This window comes from Oryx dammah, unplaced genomic scaffold (genome assembly GCF_014754425.2).
Source record: "Oryx dammah isolate SB20612 unplaced genomic scaffold, SCBI_Odam_1.1 HiC_scaffold_16, whole genome shotgun sequence".
NCBI lineage: Eukaryota > Metazoa > Chordata > Mammalia > Artiodactyla > Bovidae > Oryx > Oryx dammah.
The window spans coordinates 9,808,523-9,828,537 of NW_024070200.1; the positions used below are offsets into that span (position 1 = coordinate 9,808,523).

General features: G+C 47.8%; 1 protein-coding gene across 1 annotated transcript in view; it reads left to right on the top strand.

The window, feature by feature from the left end:
* CLMN (calmin) overlaps positions 1 to 20,015 on the top strand; it is a 44,967-nt gene that overhangs the window by 12,503 nt on the left and 12,449 nt on the right. The window contains exons 6-12 of the mRNA XM_040257095.1: positions 786 to 979; positions 3,957 to 4,039; positions 8,841 to 10,475; positions 14,236 to 14,432; positions 18,524 to 18,584; positions 19,194 to 19,264; positions 19,700 to 19,796. Of these exons, the coding sequence (XP_040113029.1) occupies positions 786 to 979; positions 3,957 to 4,039; positions 8,841 to 10,475; positions 14,236 to 14,432; positions 18,524 to 18,584; positions 19,194 to 19,264; positions 19,700 to 19,796 (2,338 nt within the window). The remainder of the gene's footprint in view (positions 1 to 785; positions 980 to 3,956; positions 4,040 to 8,840; positions 10,476 to 14,235; positions 14,433 to 18,523; positions 18,585 to 19,193; positions 19,265 to 19,699; positions 19,797 to 20,015) is intronic.

Here is a 20,015-nt window from a genome sequence, read left to right on the forward strand (position 1 = left end):
GTGAAACCGATGAAATCCTAGTACGTGGCTATAGCCCTGGCTCATCTGTGGCTCGTAGCCCTGGACCCACGTCGGTGTCTGATTCTGATGTGATGCGTACCAAGGGCTCTTTGTACTGCTTTTGCAACTTCTTATGAATCTCCATAAATATCTAAATAAAAAGATATTTGTGTCTTTTTAAGAGCGTTCAGTGTCCCCAAGGAGGGAAATTGGCAGCAGGAAGAGGGGCTCTCGAGGGATGGAGTCTAAAGGAAATTAATACAGGATGACCTCTCCTTGTCATTTTTAAAGTTATAATTTTATTTCTACTAATCATGACATTAGCTAGGGGCAGGTTCAACCTAGTACTTCCCCGTGACAGCTCTGTTTTATAGGTTTGAGGCTAAGAAGGTACGTGATCTGCCCAAGGCCACAGTGCTGGAAGCACAGAGGGGCAGCCGGGGTGTGCACATGAACTTTCTGGCTCCATTTTATGACACGACACACCCGTGTTTGCTGCATTTCAAAGATCACTGATAAAAGGAATCATGTGTTAGATGAAGGCTTTATGTATCTATCTGGGAGGGGGAACTCAAGTTCCTGTTATGTCTCATTGTGCTACATAACCTTCCTGTTCGGTTTGTCCGGAAATGGAAACACGGATGGGTCAGTGCAGCTGTCCTGATACTCAGGGCCCGGGGCATCTAGTCCTTGCCAGGTCAGCAGCTCCCGGCCCTACTCAGAGGCCAGCGAGGCATCCCTGAGTCTATTTACCCACCTGCCCTGCGGCTGCTGCTTCCCTTCAGGTATGGCGTGGCGGTGCAGGACTTTGCAGGCAGCTGGCGGAGCGGGCTGGCTTTCCTGGCTGTGATCAAGGCCATCGACCCCAGCCTGGTGGACATGAAGCAGGCGCTGGAAGACTCCATGCGGGAGAATCTGGAGAAGGCTTTCAGCATCGCTCATGATGCCCTTCACATCCCCAGGCTCCTGGAGCCAGAAGGTAGCTGTGGTCCTCTCTCTTCTCTTTCTTCATAGTTTATTTTTAACCTGTAACACCTTCTGTCCACATGGAAATTCTGGAGAATACAGAAACATCTAATGAAGTCATTTTTATGTCTCCTATGTTCCTGCCGCTGACATCATTTCCCCAGTGTTTTTCCTTATCTCTCAATACAATTTTTTAACATAATTGGGATCATTCAGGGTATGTATGACTTTGTCTCTTCCTTTTTTGTTTTTTTTTTAAGGCTTTTAGAACTTTTTTTTATTGTGAAATATAACCCGCCTGTAGAAAAATGCATGAAGCAAACATGCATTTTGGTGATTCTGTGATAATCACACGTGAACATTTGTGTAGCTACCAACCAAGTTCACAGCCTGCAGGCCCCTTCCCATTACTACCCATTTTGCTATTTAATTGTCAAGATGTCTCATATCATTTTGATTTTTTTATGTTCCACCTCTACTGCTTTCTTTTGTATTAAACAAGCATTTCTACTTTTTTTTTAAATTTTTTTTTAAAAAAACCTTTATTTTGTACTGGTTAGCAAATAATTAACAAATAATATTGTGATAGTTTCAGCTGCACACAGCAAAGGGACTCAGCCATACATATACATGTATCCATTCTCTCCCAAACTCCCCTCCCATCCAGGGTACCACATAACGTGTATTTTCCTTTTTTTAACCTAAACATTATAATTGTGGCATAAATATTTTGCATGCTGCTGGGATGTCTCCATTATGTTTTTATTGGCTGCATAATGGTCCATCTAGTGGGCATACCAAAGTGTACTTAACTCTTTACCACTGGTAGATGTTGAGGTTGTTTTGGAATAGTCTTGTGTATAATGCTGCAGTGAACATCTTATAAGATAAAGTTCCGTGTGCATCTCAGATCATTTCCTCCAGGACCATGTCCCATCTGTGGAATGATGCAGTTAGAAAGTCCACACCTTTTTAAGGCACTTGGTTATCTCTATCAAAAGGGGCTTCCCTGATGGCTCAGAGGGTAAAGTGTCTGCCTGCAATGCAGGAGACCTGGGTTTGATCCCTGGGTCAGGAAGATCCCCTGGAGAAGGGAATGGCAACCCATTCCAGTACTCTTGCCTGGAAAATCCCATGGACAGAGAAGCCTGGTAGACTACAGTCCATGGGATCGCAAAGAGTCAGACTCGACTTCACTTTCACTTTCACTTTCTATCTCTATCAAATCATATTCCACGTAGGTCAGGCTTATTTAGGATTCTCTCCGGCCGTGTGCAATGCAGGAGACCTGGGTTTGATCCCTGGGTCAGGAAGATCCCCTGAGAAGGAAATGGCAACCCACTCCAGTGTTCTTGCCTGGAGAATCCCAGGGACAGGGGAGCCTGGTGGGCTGCAGCCTATGGGGTCACACAGAGTCAGACACGATTGAAGCGACTTAGCTTAGCCGGCCGTGTGTAAGGGTCTCAGCTCAACAGACTCACCGATGGGATGGGCAGTGAACTGGCCGCTCACAGGGAGGGACTCGGACAGCAGGGAATAACAGAATCTTGGGTGCAAGGAGTCTTGGATTCTCCATTCCAGCTCCTCTGCTCATCAGCCAAGTGTGAGGCTTCACTGCTCAAATCATCCCCCTTCACTTAAAGGACTTAAATTTCCTGACGTGTGAAATAAAGAGAAAAAACCTCCCTGGTCTGTGAGATCCTTCACCATCAAGCATCCCAAGATCCCATGTGAAAGCTCTGTTCTTGTTGTGGGAATGTGAACTGGTTCAGCTCTTATGGAAAACTGCATGGAGAGCCCTCAAAAAATTAAAAAAGACAATCGTGTGATCCAGCAAACTCTGTTGTTGTTCAGTCACTCAGTCATGTCCAACTCTTTGCAACCCCATTGACTGCAGCACGCCAGGCTTCCCTGTCCCTCGCTGTCTCCCAGAGTTTGCCCAAGTTCATATCCATTGAGTCATGGACATGACGATCCAACCATCTCTTCCTCTGTCACCCCCTTCTCCTCCTCCCCTCAATCTTCCCCAGCATCAGGGCCTTTTCCAGTGAGTAGGCTGTTTGCATCAGGTGGCCAAAGTATTGGCAAACCTTCTATATTCAAAGGAAATTAAATTTAAAGGAAACAAGCTTGTGAATTCCCTGCTGGTCCAATGGTTAAGACTTGATGCTTCCCCTGCTGTGGACCAGAGTTCAATCCCTGGTCAGGGGACTAAAATCCCATAAGCTGCACAGTGCAGCCAAAAAAACCCCAGACAACCCTCAAAACAAACAAACAAAATCAAAGGAAAGGAAATTGCAGTCTTGAAGAAATGTCAGCACACTAGTGTTCATTGCAGCATTATTCACAGTAGCTAAAGCACAGTAATAACCTAAGTGTCCATCAGTGGATGAATAGAGAAAGAAAATGCCATGTATATACAATGAATATCATTCAGCCATGAAAAGAAGAAAATTCTGCCATTTGTAACAACACGAATGAACCTGGAGGACATTATGCTGAAATAGACCAGACACAGAAAAATAAATACTACATGATCTCACTTATATGTAGAACCTAAAAGAGTCAAACTTATAGAACCAGCGAGTATGATGGTGGTTACCAGGAGCTGGGGGTTGATAGTGGAGTGGAAAAAGCAGGGAAACGTACAAACTTTCATAAGTTCTGGCAAGTCTAACATACAGGATAGTGGCTATAGTTAATAACACTGTATTGTCTACTAGAAATATGCTAAAAGAGTAGATCTTAAGTTTTCTCAGCATGTCAAAATAAGGTAACTATGTGAGATGATGGATGTGTGAATTATATCAATTGTGAGAATCATTTTGCACTATGTATGTCACACAATCATGTTGTACACCTTAAATATATACAATTTTTATTTGTCAATTATACCTTGATAAAGCTGGAAAAAAAATTTTAATGTAAAAATAAATAAAATAAAACCTGTGTTTTGCATGTCCTTCTAACTCCTGTGTTTCTCTTAACAGACATCATGGTTGACACACCAGATGAGCAGTCCATCGTGACTTACGTGGCTCAGTTTCTAGAACATTTCCCGGAGTTGGAAGCCGTATGTCTGTTTTCCTTACCTATAATTCAGAAACTGTACAATTCCATCAGCTGACCATGAGATGAAGATGGTGTTTGAGCTGTGTGGCAGCTGTAATAATTGAATCTCGATCTCGTGTGCCTTGCCACATTTTCATTTCAAAATCATAGCCAACGTGTGAGCCATTAAAAAGCAGAATGGGAAGTCAGGCACATCTCTCATAAACCTCTCCCCATCCCAAACTTTCAGGATTAGAAGAGATGCCCACTTGTTATATGAATCAGCTACTTGATTTTCTAGATGTCAGATGGGATATTTAGCAGTCTACCAGATTTTATCAGAGTGTGAAAATGTTTTAAAGACAATGACCAAGCACACGTTTTAAATTTTTAGAATCTGAGCATACTTGGTGACTGATTTTTTGGAGCAGAATCAGACCTTTTAGAAGTTGTCAAGACTCTGTTGAACCTCCAGCCAACTGATGCATAAGCCTGGGATTATAATAATAATGATCACAACAGTAACAATAGTCCTTTATTGATTTTATTGGAAAATTACTTTATTGGAACACCCATGGCTGGCTCAGGGAAGCTTAACAGTAAATGAGATGGATGAGGTCCCCAACCTTGTGTAGATTTGTTGAGAAAACAGGTGACAAGTCAACAAACACATTATTATTTCAGGTAGTTAGAAATACTAGACTACCCCCACACCAAAAAAAACAAGATCGTACAGAACTAATACTCACAGGAGGGACAGGCTGCTCTTTTAGTCGGAGGCTTGTCAGGGCAGCATCCTGTGCGTCTCTGGGCTGACTGCCACCCCTGCAATCCCACTTGACTCTATATCATTATTTTCATTTTGCAGAAGAGAAAATGGATGCTCAAAGAGGATTAAAGACCTCTGCAAGGTTGCCCAGCTGCCAAGCGCAGAGCTGGGGTTTAATCTCAGTTCTCTGTCGTTCCAAAGCTCAGGCATTTAGATTCCTTACAACATATGGCTAAAACTGAGACCCATTTTGCACAACTCAGAAGAGCCAGGCTGGATCCTCTCCAGGCTTCCTATTGTGTGTGTTTCCCATCTGTTTCTGGACCACAGATCACTTTCCAGGGTGCTTTAGAAGCAGGCATTCCATGGGCTGGAATGTCAGTTCTGCCACTTGAAGCTTTGTGACCTTGAGCTGTTTACTTAATCTCTCTGATACCTGTCTGTATGAGATGCCATCTGTAAAATGGAAATATGACCCACATTTTCAGGGTTATGTGAAGAGTAAATAGATATTGTAAAGTCCTGTTGGCACAACAGCTGATGCTCAGAAAATGGTGATATTAATGTCATTCTTTAATTTAATCTTTATTATGAAATTCGGAAATACTAGGGACCGGGGCTTTTATTAGCTCTGAGCTCTTCAGCCTAGGCAGAGTTTGAAATCAACTAAAATTTACGATGTGTGTGTGAGTCAAGGTCATAGCTTGGATTTAGCTAATCTGACACTTGAATCTCCCCAGTGCTGGGGTCAGAGACTGGGGCTGGGGAAGGAGGGGTCAAGCAAGATAGAACACATGGGGAAAGTGTATTTTTTGCCCATTTACATGGGGAAAGCCCCCTGACCCACACAGCACGGGCATCACCTCAGGACAGTCTGTTTGCGTCCCTAGGGGATAGAGATGAGGCATCCCAGCTGATCTAGACTCCTGTTGAACCATTGTTTTTTAAGTTTAATAATTCAGCTGACTGTAGTACACTTTAATAAATATTCATTAAGCCCTGGTCATGTGCCAGACCCTGTGCCTGGCTTTATGCCCTGACATATGGTTTATTAGGGTAAATGTATCATATTCATTTGAAAAAATGGGTCTTGTACAGTGAAAGCATCAGGAGTCCAATTAGGTGGAGTTGGTTAATATGCTGTTCTAATACTCTAGAGAGGTGCCCTTTTTTTTTTCTTTTCCTATCAATGAGTGTGACTTTATCGTTCTCAGTTCTGTCAGATTTTGCTTTGTGTGTGGGGAAGCTATGCCATGAATGCATATAGATTAAGGACTGTTGTTTCTTTTTGAGGTCATCATTTTATTTTTGTTTTATTTCATCATGGAGTAAATTTGATAGGAATATAGAAACTGTCATAAGTTGGTATTTGTATGTTTTGTCATTTTCTATTAATATCTTTCTCCTTTCAGTGTACGTGTGCTTATATTTAAAGCATGTTTCTTGTAAAAATACTATAGTGTTGGCTCTTGTTTTTTATCCATTTCGACAAGAATTATTAGTGTGTCACTTTATTAGTGTATTTTCTGCCCATTTACACAGATGTAACCATCTTATTGTTTTCCGTTGGTCCTATCTGTTCTGTGCTGCTTTGTTCTTCCTTTCTCATTTTTCTTGGATTGTTCAGTTATTTTTCGGTTTCCATTTTATCTCCTCTGTTGGCTTTTTAGCCACATCTTTCTAGTAGTTTGCCTAGGGATTATAATACTCTTCTTGAACATACCTCAGTCTACCTTGGATTACCATTAGGTAACTTTTGTTTGTTAATTTGGCTGCATCTGGACCTTCCCTGCCTCATGGGGGATCCTTTGTTGCGGTGCACGGACTCTAGTGGTGATGTGCACGCTTGGTAGTTGTGGCACACGGGCTCCCTAGTTGTGGCACACGGGCTCCAGAGCACACCGGCTCAGTAGTTCTGGCTTGCACGCTTAGTTGCCCCTCAGCCTGTGGGATCTTAGTTGCCTGACCAGGGATTGAACTCATATCCCCTGCATTGCAAGGCAGATTCTTAACCTCTGGATCCCCAGAGAAGTCCCTCATTGTACAATTTTAAATAGGTACGTATTTTATATATTTTTGTATATGCAGCTGTTTGATCCCACTCACTTTTCTTCTCCCTTCCTGTTGCTGTTATTGTCATTTGCTTTGCTTCTGTATACTTTAATTCCCCATGGTTTGTTATTATTTTTGCTTTAAGCAGGAGACTTTTTAAGAAAACTTTTAAGATCGTCTTTTATATCAGTCATACATGTACCATTTTAAGTACTTCTCATTCCCCCATTCCAGATCCAGGCTTTCATCTGTGATTGTTTCCTTTTAGCCTGAAGAATGACCTTTGTGTTTCTTGTAGTGTAGGTTAAACATTTGTTTTACAGTCTTTATGCTACTTCTAACCCTGGGTTATCTTTGGATCTGCTTCTAATGACTAATGTTTCTCTTGATTATAGAGCTCTTTGTTTGCTTCTTTGTATCTTAAAAATTTTAATTTTATGCCATATCTGATGTGTGATGAGGTACATGATATTTCCCCCACCCCCACCCCCAGAGAATGTAACCCTTTCCCAAACAGCATAGGTCATGGACCTATGACCAGGAGCTGACCATTCTGACCTTTTCAGAACTTGATAAGGGCTCTGTTGCAGTTTTATTTAATTTCAACCCTCTGGTTTCAGCTAGCTTTAGAATGAGGTCAATCCACTCTCCCCACAAGTACATTGGGAGCCAAGCACTGCAAAACCACCAAGCTTGCTCTCTACTTTCAGCCTTGTTCTCATCTGCATCTTTTTTTTTTTTAATTGAAATATAGCTGCTTTACAATGATGTGTTAGTTTCTGCTATACAGCAAAGTGATTCAGTTATATATGTATATGGATCTCTGTACATATATATTCTTTTTTATATTCTTTGCCATTATGGTTTATTACAAGATACTGGCAACCCACTCCAGTACTCTTGCCTAGAAAAATCCCATGGATGGAGGAGCCTGGTAGGCTGCAGTCCATGGGGTCGCTGAGGGTCGGACACAACTGAGCGACTTCACTTTCGCTTTTCACTTTCATGCATTGGAGAAGGAAATGGCAACCCACTCCAGTGTTCTTGCCTGGAGAATCCCAGGGATGGAGGAGCCTGGTGGGCTGCCGTCTATGGGGTCGCACAAAGTCGGACACAACTGAAGCAACTTAGCCGCAGCAGCAGCATAGGTCCCTATATTAAATGTTATAAAGTAGATCCTGTTGCTTGTCTATTTTATATATAGTAGTTTGTATCTGCTAATCCTAAATTCCTCATTTATCCCTCCCCCACTTTCCTCTTTGGAAACCATGAGTTTGTTTTCTGTGGCTGTGGGTCTGTTTCTGTTCTGTAAATAAGTCCATTTGTGTAACATTTGAGATTACACATATAAGTGATATCATATGGTATTTGTCCTTCTGTGCCTTTGCTTAGACAGCTCCTCCGTCTAGGTCCCTTCATGTGGCTGCAAATAGCATTATGTCATTCGTTTTTATCTTCTTTATCCATTCATCTGTCTATGGACACTTAGGTTGCTTCTGTGTCTTGGCTTCTGTAAATAGTTCAGCAGCACCGTGCTTAACAAGAGTCCCAGTGTGGGAAAACTAGTATATGAAGAGAAGTGGTTTTTCATGTTTGAGGCCCTTCCAGATTCAATCTCTCACACCAGCCCAACAATCAGTAAAGATTTAGCTGCTCTTTCCTTATCTTAGGTGGGTTCACTTCTCTGTACCCAGACCAGGCAGTGGCCCACAGGTATGAGGTCACCGACAACCTCCTCGCTTAGAAAGGGCCCATCCTTCTCCAGAGTTCAGTACATTGAGATGTCTTTGCAGCCATAGCTTCGAAAATGACCCTCTCTTAACCTTATCTGATGGTTTCACATTTCAGCAGGAACGATAGTCATTTGCCCATCTACAATGGTATCAGAACACTTCCATTTATTCTGAAGTGGTCTTGCTGGTTTGTTTTTGTGTTTTGAGAGGGGACTCTACGTGGCACTTAACCACTGCTAATTTCATGGTGCCCTGTGTTTCTTGGCCAGGAGGATTTTGTGGATTCCGACAAAGAAGCCCCTATCGAATCCACCTTCGTTCGCATCAAAGAAACCCCTTCGGAACAGGAGAGCGCCATCTTCCTTCTGACCGAGGACGGGGAGCGAGCCTACACCATCAACCACGAGGCCAGCCAGCCACCTCCCTCCAAAGTCTTTGTCTGTGACAAGCCTGAGGACGCGAAGGAGCCCTGCCTGGGTGGCGTTTCCAGCCAGGAGCTGGTGGACAGCTCCTCCGAGTTCATGAACCAGATCATTGAGCAGGTTCTCCAAGGGACCCCTGGGAAGCCCAACAGCACCAGTGAACCGGATCCAGAATCTCCCATCCTGTCATCCCGAAAGGACAGCCGGAGGTCCACCTCTCTGCCAATCAAGAAGACGGTGCACTTTGAGGCCGACACCTACAAGGATGCCTCCTGCAGTCAGGACCCTTTCTACAGTGCAGACCTGCGCTTCAAAGGGAGCCCCGGAGAGACCAAGGACTTGTCCAAGCAGGATGAACAGGTCTTGGCGGCTGACATTGCTGAAGAAACGCTGAAATGGGAGGCGCCAGAGATCTTGCAAGCAGCCTCTGACGAGGTCCCTCGCGACGTGTCCTCAGTGGATGGTGAGATCAGTCATCCTCCGACTTCCTGGACCTCTCCACCATGGAATGGGGCCTCAGAGAGGGCATCCAGCCCTGGAGATGAAGGCCATCTCCCCTCACCCCTGGGAGAGAACACCGTTATGGCTGATGCCTTGGAGATCAAGGTGAAGCTGCTGACGGTAGAAGCGATGGATAAAGAAGACTATTTTGAAGCCATACCATTAAAAGCCTCAAAGTTTAACAGCGACCTCATTGATTTTGCCTCCACCAGCCAGGCTTTCAACAAGGTTCCTTCGCCTCATGAGAAAAAACCTGCAGAGGAGGAGCTGTCAGAGGATCACCCTGAGAGGCTGGGCAAACGGAGAGGGAAATCCACCCACAAGAAGACAGATTCGGATGAGGCCCCAGTGAAGCTCGACCAACCTGACCCTCACAAGGACCCTGGAGACCAAGACCAAGGCTATTCTTTGGCTCCCGAGGAGGCCCCGGTGGATAAAAAGCCAGAGGTGTATGAGAAGGCCAAGCGCAAGTCCTTCCGACGCCGCCGTCCGGGAGAGGAGGAAGGGGAAGCCGAGTGCCTCCGGGGGCTCGGGGGAGAATTACCTTCCAACCCGCCGAGCAGCAGCGTCAGCTTGGAGACCCTTCGCAGCCCCAGCGAGGAGGGCCTGGACTTCAAGCCGTCTCCCCCGCTCTCCAAGATTTCCGTCATCCCCCATGACCTTTTCTACTACCCGCATTACGAGGTGCCCCTGGCAGCAGTTTTGGAGGCTTACGCGGAAGGCTCGGAGGATTTGAAAAACGAAGAGATGGACCTGGAAGAACCGGAGGGCTATCTGCTGGACCCGGGGGCCAGGGAGGACGAGGCCGATGAGGCCGAGGCCTCCCAAAGCAGCTTCAGCTTCTCTGGGCTGGGTGAGGACCTCCCCCAGGCCAGCATCGTGGAAGATGCCAGTCCCACCTCGGAACCCTCTCCCCCGCCCTCGCCTGAGGACCACCAGCAAAGGGAGGCCAAAGACAGCGTCCCCGTGCAGGGCCATCAGGTATGTGACTATGGAGTTGGGAACCCTGCATGGGGAATTCTGTGCTTCTTCCAAAATCCCCTTGTGCGTGCGTGCTAAGTCGCTTCAATCGGGTCCGACCCTGTGTGACCCCATGGACTGTAGCCCGCCAGGCTCCTCTGTCCATGGGATTCTCCAGGGAAGAATACTGGAGTGGGTTGCCATTTCCTTCTCCTAAACTTCCCTTCTTCCTCCATAAAACAGAGAAATACAGCTTCCCGCACAGGCATCCCAGGTCCAGAATTAAGGGAGAAATTCACTCCAGGCTCAGGCAAAGGGCCAGGTGAACGCCTGAGAGGGACACAGGTCCAGTTTGGCACCCTGGGCACCTTGCTGGCCTCCCCATAGTCCTGGCCCTGCCCACAGGCTGCCCGGGAGATCAGCCGAGGTCGTGCTTGGTGGCGGTGGGGGAGTTCCAGCGTAGTGATAGCAGAAATCATTTTCATTAGTGATCACAGCTCTGCCTCTCCTGCACCGAGTCAACTGCAGGCCCTCTTTCTCCAGCAGCCGGGAAAACCAAGCCAGACCTCACACTGGACCCCAGCCTTGATGTTTCAAGGCCTGTTATCTGTTTGGCACCATAGTTTGGCTCCTGCTGTTAGAAGTGAGTTGTATAAACAGGGCCGGGGGGGACACGCTGTCTGCCACCTCGAGTCTGCCTTCACCTGGCCCAGCAGCTCTAGAGGGGCCCCCAGAGTGAGCAGTGAGAGGGTGCAGGGGACCCTTCCCCTGCCTCTTCCCCGCCTCCCAGAGCTCCTTTGCCTCCAGGCTTTGCTGGAGTTGCTCCCCTATCTGGAGGCCTTTGCCTACCACCTGTGTGTGTGTGTGTGTGTGTGTGTGTTTGCATGCTCAGTTGCTCAGTCATGTCGGACTCTTTTCAAGTCTCATGGGTCATGATTTTCTCTCCCAGTAAAGAGGGGGCATTTGTGTATTCATCTCTGGGTTCCAGAGGCCAGCCCGACAGGGCCTGCAAAGCCACAGTCAATGTACACTGAATGGCAGTTTGGGGTGTCCTGTGAGGACAGGTAAATTAAACCCTGAGGTGATGGAGAGTCAAGACAGGATCCAGTGAGGGCCCAGAGGTGCTGGGAGGAACAAGAAAGCCTTGCCCTTCTAGGGAGGCTGCGGAAGGGGAATCTGAGTAACCTTAGAACGCGTTTAGGAGGTTTCCCTGTTGGCTCAGCAGTAAAGAACCTGCCTGCGATGCAGGAGACCTGGGTTTGATCCCTGGGTCAGGAAGATCTCCTGGAGAAGGACACACAACTCACGCCAGTATTCTTTCCTGGAGAATCCCATGGACAGAGAAGAGCCTGGTGGGCTACCGTCCATAGGGTCGCACAGAGTCGAACACCACTGAAGTGACTGCGCACGCGCGCGTGCAAAAGACATTTAGGGGACTCTCCTGGTGGTCCAGTGGCTGGAACTCCGAGCTCCCAGTGCAAGGGGCCCAGTTTCCATCCCTGGTCAGGGAACTAGATCCCACATGCCACAACTAAAAGGTCATACGGTGCAACTAAAGATCTCGTGTTCCACAACTAAGGCCCAGAGCAGCCAAATCGATGCATTAATTAATTTTTAAAAACCAGACATTTAGGGTTTAGATGGGCCAGAAGTGATAGCATCAACTGTGGCTTTGCCAACTCCAGACAGTGGAGAGCCCCTGCCTGAGCGCTGGGGGTGGAGCAGGGTTCTCTGGCCCTGACAGCGTAGAAGCCAAGCACGGCCCGACCGGTTCTTTGGGGCCGAGCACCCATTCTCTGGCTTTGGCTGGAGAAGAGAGCTGGGTGGCTCATAGGTGCCAGCGACCTGCCTGCCACTGTTCTGCCTTAGGGAGAGGAGCCCAGTCCTGCCTTCCTGCCCCTCCCCAGCCGCCTGCTGTCTGTCAGAGCAGGCTTGTCCTGTGGGAGACCCCAAAAGTCCTGCGGGGTAGGAAATGCCCCTCAGTAGGTCTCAGGGTCCCCAGGTTTGGGATGACAACAGCAACTGGGATGATTCTCTGAACTGTTAGAGGCTGAAAATTTCTTTTAGGGCAAAAGAAAGGGGACCAAGTGGGTGGTGAGGAGAGGGCCTGAGTTGCCTCTCTGCCCCTCTGTGTGACTTAAAATGGCTAATGAGGGGACATCCCTGGTGGTCCAGTGGTTAAGAATCTGAGCTTCCAGTGCAAGGGATGTGTGTTCAGTCCCTGGTCAGGGAAGATCCCACAGCCTTGCTGCACAGCCAAGAAAATTAAAAAAAAAAAAAAAAAAAAAGGCTGGAAAATGACTAATGAGCGCATCAGTCTCCCCCAGTGACTGAGTGTGGACGCGCAGATGAGACACTCCACTATCTTCTGCTTCCAAAGGCAGGCTTTGCGCCTGTGTGTGTGACCAGCATGTGGACAGATGGTTTGGGACAAGGTTGGAAGAGCCCTGGACTGGGAAGGGCTTCGGGAGATCTAGGTTTGCATCTGTTTTTTTGCTGAGCTGCAGGAGAGCTTGGGGAGAGCTTGCGTTTCTGGATCCTGGGGTGGGCGCCCGCCCCGCGTCGCTCATCGCTGGGCTGCTTCCTCCAATGCTCACCCGTCCGACCAGCAGGTGCCGACTCTTCCCAAACACACCTTGTAATTGGCTCCCAAGAGTATGCAGCCCAGGCCTTGATCCCAGTGAGTGAGCAGGGTTGGGGGAGGGGAAGTGGTGAGGCCCAGGATGACAGGTGTGGTCTGGGAGTCTTGTTTCCCGACAAAGAGGATGACATGGATGGAGAATTTCTCCAATACCCGGCCTTCCTTTAAAAAGAAAAGAAGAAAACTATCTTCTAAACTGACTGGAAAATGGCAAGTCCTGGCTTCTAGTCTTTAAGAAAATCAGTCCTCTCCTCATCTCACCTTTCAGAAAGGAAGCATTTGCTCACTGATGATGGAGGAAGAACGGGCATTTCAGCTTGCTGAGAGCGGGTTTAATTTCTGCAGCAAGCTTTGTTCTTCTGGGCCGCACAGGTCTGGCCACTCTGATCCTCTTATTAGAATACCTGTTGAGCAAGTTTTTCCAGCCCCTGTCAGAATTCTTGAGAGGTATCGCCAACAATTCCCACGCTTCTTAATTTCATGTGAGAGCATTCCTCAGGGGTTTCAGAGAGCTTGGTGAGGTCAGCGGTTAAAGAATCTTCCTTATTATGTAAATGCAACGGAGGTTGCACTGCCATCCACCTTTGGCTAAAAGCACAGTGAAGACTCATCTCCTCAAACACAGGGGCCACCTTTCCAGCCCTCGGCTCACGTGGCCTCCAGTAGCCGTTCTTCTGTTTAAGTGGATGACAGTTGTGTGAAGAGTCTAACCATTGCCCACTGTGGGAGACATCCTTTATAGGAACCACAGTAGTATAAGCACTTTATCAGAGGCTGATAATTATTATACCCATTTGACAGACAGAGAAACTGAGGATCAAAGGGATTAAGTCAGTTACTCAAGGTCAGATAACTGACTTAGCCAAGATTTGAAATCAGGTCTTAACTGACTGGAAAACCCATGCTGTTTTGATCCATCAGTCTGGAGCATTTGGAACGCTGCACAGGGAGCAGGAATTCTGGCGGGCTTCTCCTCCACATTGGGCTGTGCTGGAAGGACCCCACGGGAGCGGCAGGATTGGAGGGGGCACCTTAGCTGGGCCTTGGAGTGAAGGTGGAGCGAGTTGCTGCTGGGTGGTGTCACGCACTCTACGTCGCAACATAAAATGCTGACTTGTATTTGGTTGTCTTGTCGTTCAGTCCCAGGAATCCCCAAACTCGGAAAACTTAGCCAGCCCCTTAGAGGAAAAGGTAATGGAAGAATCGATCAGCAGCAAAAAAAAGGAGAAAAGGAAACATGTGGACCACGTAGAAAGCTCAGTATTTGTAGCACCTGGAACTTTTTGCTCCTCAGATGACCTGGAAGAAGACACCAGTGACCACAAAGTCCTTTCCAGGTATTTTATTAACATCTTCTCACCCCAGAGCCCCTGCCTGGGGAGCTACTCTCTAATCTCATCCCATTTCCGGTTTCTGATTGGATGGGGATGCGGAGGCAGGGCTGGACAGCAAGGGAAACAGATTCAGACAAAGTGCTCCTTCCCCACACCTGGGCTCCCCCAAGGACCTCCCCACAAAACCAGGAGGACCTGCACCTCACCTTCTGTTCTCACCCCCAGCAGCTCTGGTGGAAATGGGCAGCAAGCAGAGAGATGGCTGAATTGTAGGTAGGGGTGGGGATGAGAGGTAATAGACTTGACCCTGCCACCCTTAGTCCATGATAACTACCAGTCAGTGTAGGTAGACACCAAACTTAGCCGTTTAGGAGCATCTTACAGAATCGGAAGGGATGTACTGCATATGCGTGGAAGGAACCATTTATCACTGTTGCGTGGAAGCTGGACTTTAATATGACAGCTTCACCCATGAGTTTGGGTCCAGGGCAGTAAGGATGGTCAGTTCACCTGAGGGGAGGAGGAGGCAGGGAGGATAATGAACTTAAACTGCTAGGAAGCCTGTAGCACACATCTGCTCTGTCACTCCGAGGCTGCTGGATGGTCCGGATTATTTCCAGGGAAAATATTTAACTACTGAATGTCAGAAGAGCCTGGTCTCTCCCCATCATCACTCATCATCACATTTACCATCACCTTGTACCAGCCCTTGTGTATTCAGGCATTTCTGTTACATTGGTTCATCAATTCTTGTGGGCACCTCGATAGGCAGGCAGGTGTGATTGTGCATCACTGGGAAGCTTGGGGGGTACCTCCCATCTTAGGAGATGCCAGAGCTGGGGGTCTCGGACTCAGACCTGTCAGAAGTCCTCACTCCTTCTGTGACCCCACGTTGCCTGTGCTGGGTGAGCCATGCTGGCCACAGGGGGAAATGATTGAGATAATCAGTGGGGGAGTGAGGGGGTCTTGAAGCCCGTACAGGGAGAGCCAGGGGGTGGGGCTGTCCAATGCCCTGCTTCCCACCTCCCCTCCACCTGGCTCCCATGTTGGGTTTTGGGGGACAAAGAGCAGATGGGAGCCCAGGGGACGAGACACAAGGCACAATGGAAGGCAGCTGCCAGCTTAGCCTGTGACTCTAAGTCCTTCTCCCTGCCCTTGGCCGTGACTGGCCAGCAGACGTCTATGTCTCCTGTGTGGCTGGATCTGACCCTGCTCTTAATGCAGATGAGCACTCCCGGGCAGGTGGTCCAGGGCTGTCCTCTACTCCACCCCAGCGCGGGAGGGGCCACTGGTCAGATGCCAGACTGCCCCCCTTCTCCCTAAGCAGGTCAGGCCTTAGCAGTCTTTGAGCCGTCGTGTATGTGTGATGGAGCCCGCTAGACTTGGGGACTCTGGAAGAGGCTGGCCACAGCTCTGCCCTCCAGGAGCCCCCAGCTGGAAGGAGACAGGGAGTGCTCCATCTATCCTGCTGGGACTGGGTGGGCACCTTGGGTGTGAGAGGCAAGTAGGGATTTATGATGAGACCTCGGAGGGGCCAGAGAGGGTCAGGGCAGCCTAGGTGCTGAGAGATCATTGGAATTCAGCATCAAGGGATGAGCAGGACTTGCATTTGGGAGAGGGAGAGCGATGTTCCAGGTGGGACAGACAGCCTGAGCAACAACTGGCACATAGTAGGCATCTCAGCAAGTATTCATCGAATGGGAGGGGGCAGGGGGAGAAACAAGTAAGCATGGTGGTGGGGAAGAAGCAAGCACCTTGGGTCCCTCTTCATCAGAAGGACCAGCAAAACCCACCCCATGGAGATGGGACTGGGGGAGGGATAGAGAAAAGTAAACCGATGTTTCAGTGTCTGTGAGCATGAGGCCGCGCTGACCTTTTCGTGCAAAGGTTTCACTCTGATCTCTCAGCTCCTCCATCCCATCTCACTTAAGCAAAGCTGTAACCGTGTTGCAGCATTTTAGCCAAGGTGGAAGCTAAATACCTAATGTCATCAGATAACGTGGAGGGGTGCTCATGCGCATGAATGTACTTGGACCCCGACGCCCGTCCTGTGCTCAGGGCCATCTCACCTGCCCCCCCACCCCCCCGAGCCTGACTCTAGAGCACTGATCTGGGAGGTCATTGCCTGGCTGAGGCTTAGTAAAGGGACAGAGCCCGGGGCATCTATCTCTCTGCGCAGGGAACGGCACAGGGTGTTTTCCTGGCTGTCGGTCACCCCTGTGGCTCCTCGTTGGTCTAGGCAGAAAGGCTGCTCGCCCAGAGCCTACAGGACCCCTCATTGCCTCATCTCTGTCCCCACTTGGTCACCCTTTTCCCCATCCCCAGCGCACCAAGCAGCCTGGCCTTAGTTGAGGTCCTGGAATGCCCCCAGCCAATCTCCTTCACCTTTCAGAATCTTCTGTCCCCTGCCTGTCTCCTGTCTGGCTCCGCTGAGTCTCAGCTCCACTACCACTTCCTCCAGGCAGCCCTCTTGGATTCCTCCAGGCTATTTTTGATACCCCTTTATATGTTCTCTTAGCTTCTATTCTTTCTTCACAGCATTGATCAAAGCAGTCATTTCTATAATAAAACGTGGAAGGACATATTTATCATCTACTCTTCCCCCTACATTGTCAGCCAGCTCCAGCCAGCTAGGACCAGTATGGTCCTAGCGTTTAGTGCAGCACCTGGCTTGTGTTCGGCATTCAAGGAATAAAAGTTCTTTGTGGGGGGCAGGAGGTAGGGAATGATACGGAGTGGGCGTGCTCTCTCAGTCCAATGTGGGCTCCTGGAGGAGCGGGTTCTTTGTTGTTGTTGTTGTTGTTTTCTGTTGGTGCGTTTTGTTTCATTTCTGTGCTGTGATACCAGCCAGGAAAAACTAACACAGACTTTGGATTGAGGATGAAGACTGAAGTTTTGCTAGGCCTAGCCCTGCACCTGGGACATAGAAGGTGCTCAAAACCTGTTAGTTGGAAACGTGCCACCCGCAGAAAGGGAAGAGCTTGGTGATTTTTAGGGGACAGCTGTGAGCGGTAATAGCAAGGCTGAGAATAATGGGAATAAACTCTTCCCTGGACCCCACAATGCCATATATTAGGTCTGCCTTGAGGAAACTGATGTGATGGTCTCTATATCAGGCCAGTCCACATCCAGCACCTCATTCTTCTGTTGAGCAGAGACAGGACCACTTGGACCTACAGAATGCTAGTATCCCTGACAGCTCCAAGAAGCAGATGAAGTAGGAATGATGATCCATTTCACAGATGAGGAAAACTGATCAGAGGTTTGACTATTTGACTACGGTTAATCAACTGTTTGACTATGGTCAGTCAGCCAGGATGAGAACCGAGACCTCTGGCTGGGTGTCTTTTTTGCCTTAGCCCTGAGCGAACCATAAGGGTGGTGTCATCTGCATGTCTGAGGTTATTGATATTTCTCCCGGCAGTCTTGATTCCAGCTTGTGCTTCCTCCAGCCCAGCGTTTCTCATGATGTACTCTGCATAGAAGTTAAATAAGCAGGGTGACAATATACAGCCTTGACGTCCTCCTTTCCCTAATTGGAACCAGTCTGTTGTTCCATGTCCAGTTCTAACTGTTGTGGAGCAGCTTCATTAGAAGATCAGGGATCCTTCCCACATCAGCCTCACAAATATAGCTAGAAAAATCCGCCACCTCCTGTATGAAAGGAAACGAGGTGGTCCAGACCCGGGAATCCTCAGCATCATGCACAGAGCACTGCAGAGGGAGTCCAGGTCCCAGGACCCAGTCCGGGTCTGACTTTAGCTTGCAGACGACGTCTGGTGAGTCCCACGACTGGGGGATATTTGGGAAAATAAATCTTCCTCCTGCTCTGAAATCCTATGATTTTTAAGAATATGTGGTCTGCTTTCTATTTGAAATTGTCTCTCACTTTTTTTTTTTTTTGTCAGTGAGGGCTCAGTGTGTCTCTTTCATATCATCCTGCTGTTTTTAAGCATGCATACTGGATAACGGGTCTCGTTTCCGTCACTAGGTCTGAAGTCAGAGCTTGCCTAAATCCACGTGTGGCAGCCTTGGGAAGGGGGAAATGAGGAGTTCTTGGTGGCATCAATTCAAAACATGTGTTTATTTTTCAGGACGAGTCACAGTGACTCCAGCATTTACATTCGACGACATACTAATAGGTCTTTGGAATCGGTTAGTATGTGAATTTCTTCTCGCATCCGGCCCCTGCTAATCAATTCCTTTCCCTCCTTCCTTCCCCCCAGCCCAGAGCTTTGAAATTACTGACGTGCAACAGCTATGCTTTTGGATAGAAGACAAGCAAATTGAAACCTTGTCATTAAGCACAGTCCAATCAGATGTCCAATTTGGGCATTAGGGGATATAAATAAAGTGATGATTTTAAAGCCCAAAGGCCTCTTTGTCATAACAATCGTATCCAAGACCTCCCACCCCACCCCTGTACACACATCCAGAAAGATCATGTTTAAAGACAGAGATGCAGCCTAAGCAGAGGGTTCCCTTTGTCTTCACAACTGCTTAGCTCTGCATGTGTTGGGCCCCAAAAAGCCCGGGGATCCATAGCTTGCCCCAGTTGTGGGGGACGGGGCCTCTTCCGTCCACCCATGGGAATAATGTGTAGATCATTACATAGTAGTTTTATTTTGGAACTAGATGTTTGCAAGATTGAGAAAAGCATGGCATGCTGGACTTTGTATATTTAAAATCATCTTATTTTCTGTTTCAGAGATTTCATCTTTACTAATTGGGTTGCGGGTGTTTTGTTTATAAATTTCACTGTAGGACCATTTTAGCTATGTTCAGTTGAGGAACGCAGCGGATGTGGATGACAGAAGAAACCGAATGTTAACCAGGTGGGTGGCTGGGCTCCAGGCTCAGTAGGGTTTAAGGGATCTTTTTTTCTTTAATCACACTGTCTACCTTCTGGGGTGGCTATTCTCCAACTAGGGCTTTGTTGGATAATAATATTAATCATCTAGAAACATGCAAGAAAATACCTGTTCCAGAGAAAGTGAATGGAAATTGAATGTGAGTTGGGAGGGCAACGTAGATATGTATCCAGGTTGACAAGCAAGGCACGGTTCAGAAAAATGACTTGGTTTAAAGACACTGGGTCATGAGACCTAGGTCATGAGACCTGGGTGTGAATCTTCATTGAGATAATGGAGTGGCATCAGCTGGCCCTCTGAACAGAGCCAGGCAGAGGAGGTAGGGATGGGATTACTGTGTGTGCTTTTTAAAATGCTGTAGCCCCTGACAACCGTGTTCCTTCTGTGTCGCCACTGCAGGTACACTACTCAGAAGCTCACTGAGCTGATTTTACAGTTTTATGGCATCAGAGCAGACATGAAGAGGGAGTACAAACATGCCAGGATGTCTATGAAAGTATTTCTTACTGTCGGAGAACTAGATGACCCAGACCGGGTGTTGAATGGTTGTAACACCGCCTGTTAAGAACATAGGCAGGCCGACAAATCTGAAACTCTGACAATCCTGAGGTGTCCCTATCCCTGTTAAAGTTATTGAATCACTTAATTTTATTTATATATTGTATTTGCCGTGGATTTGAACTGGCTTGGAAGGACTTGAAAGGTGTTAGTCACT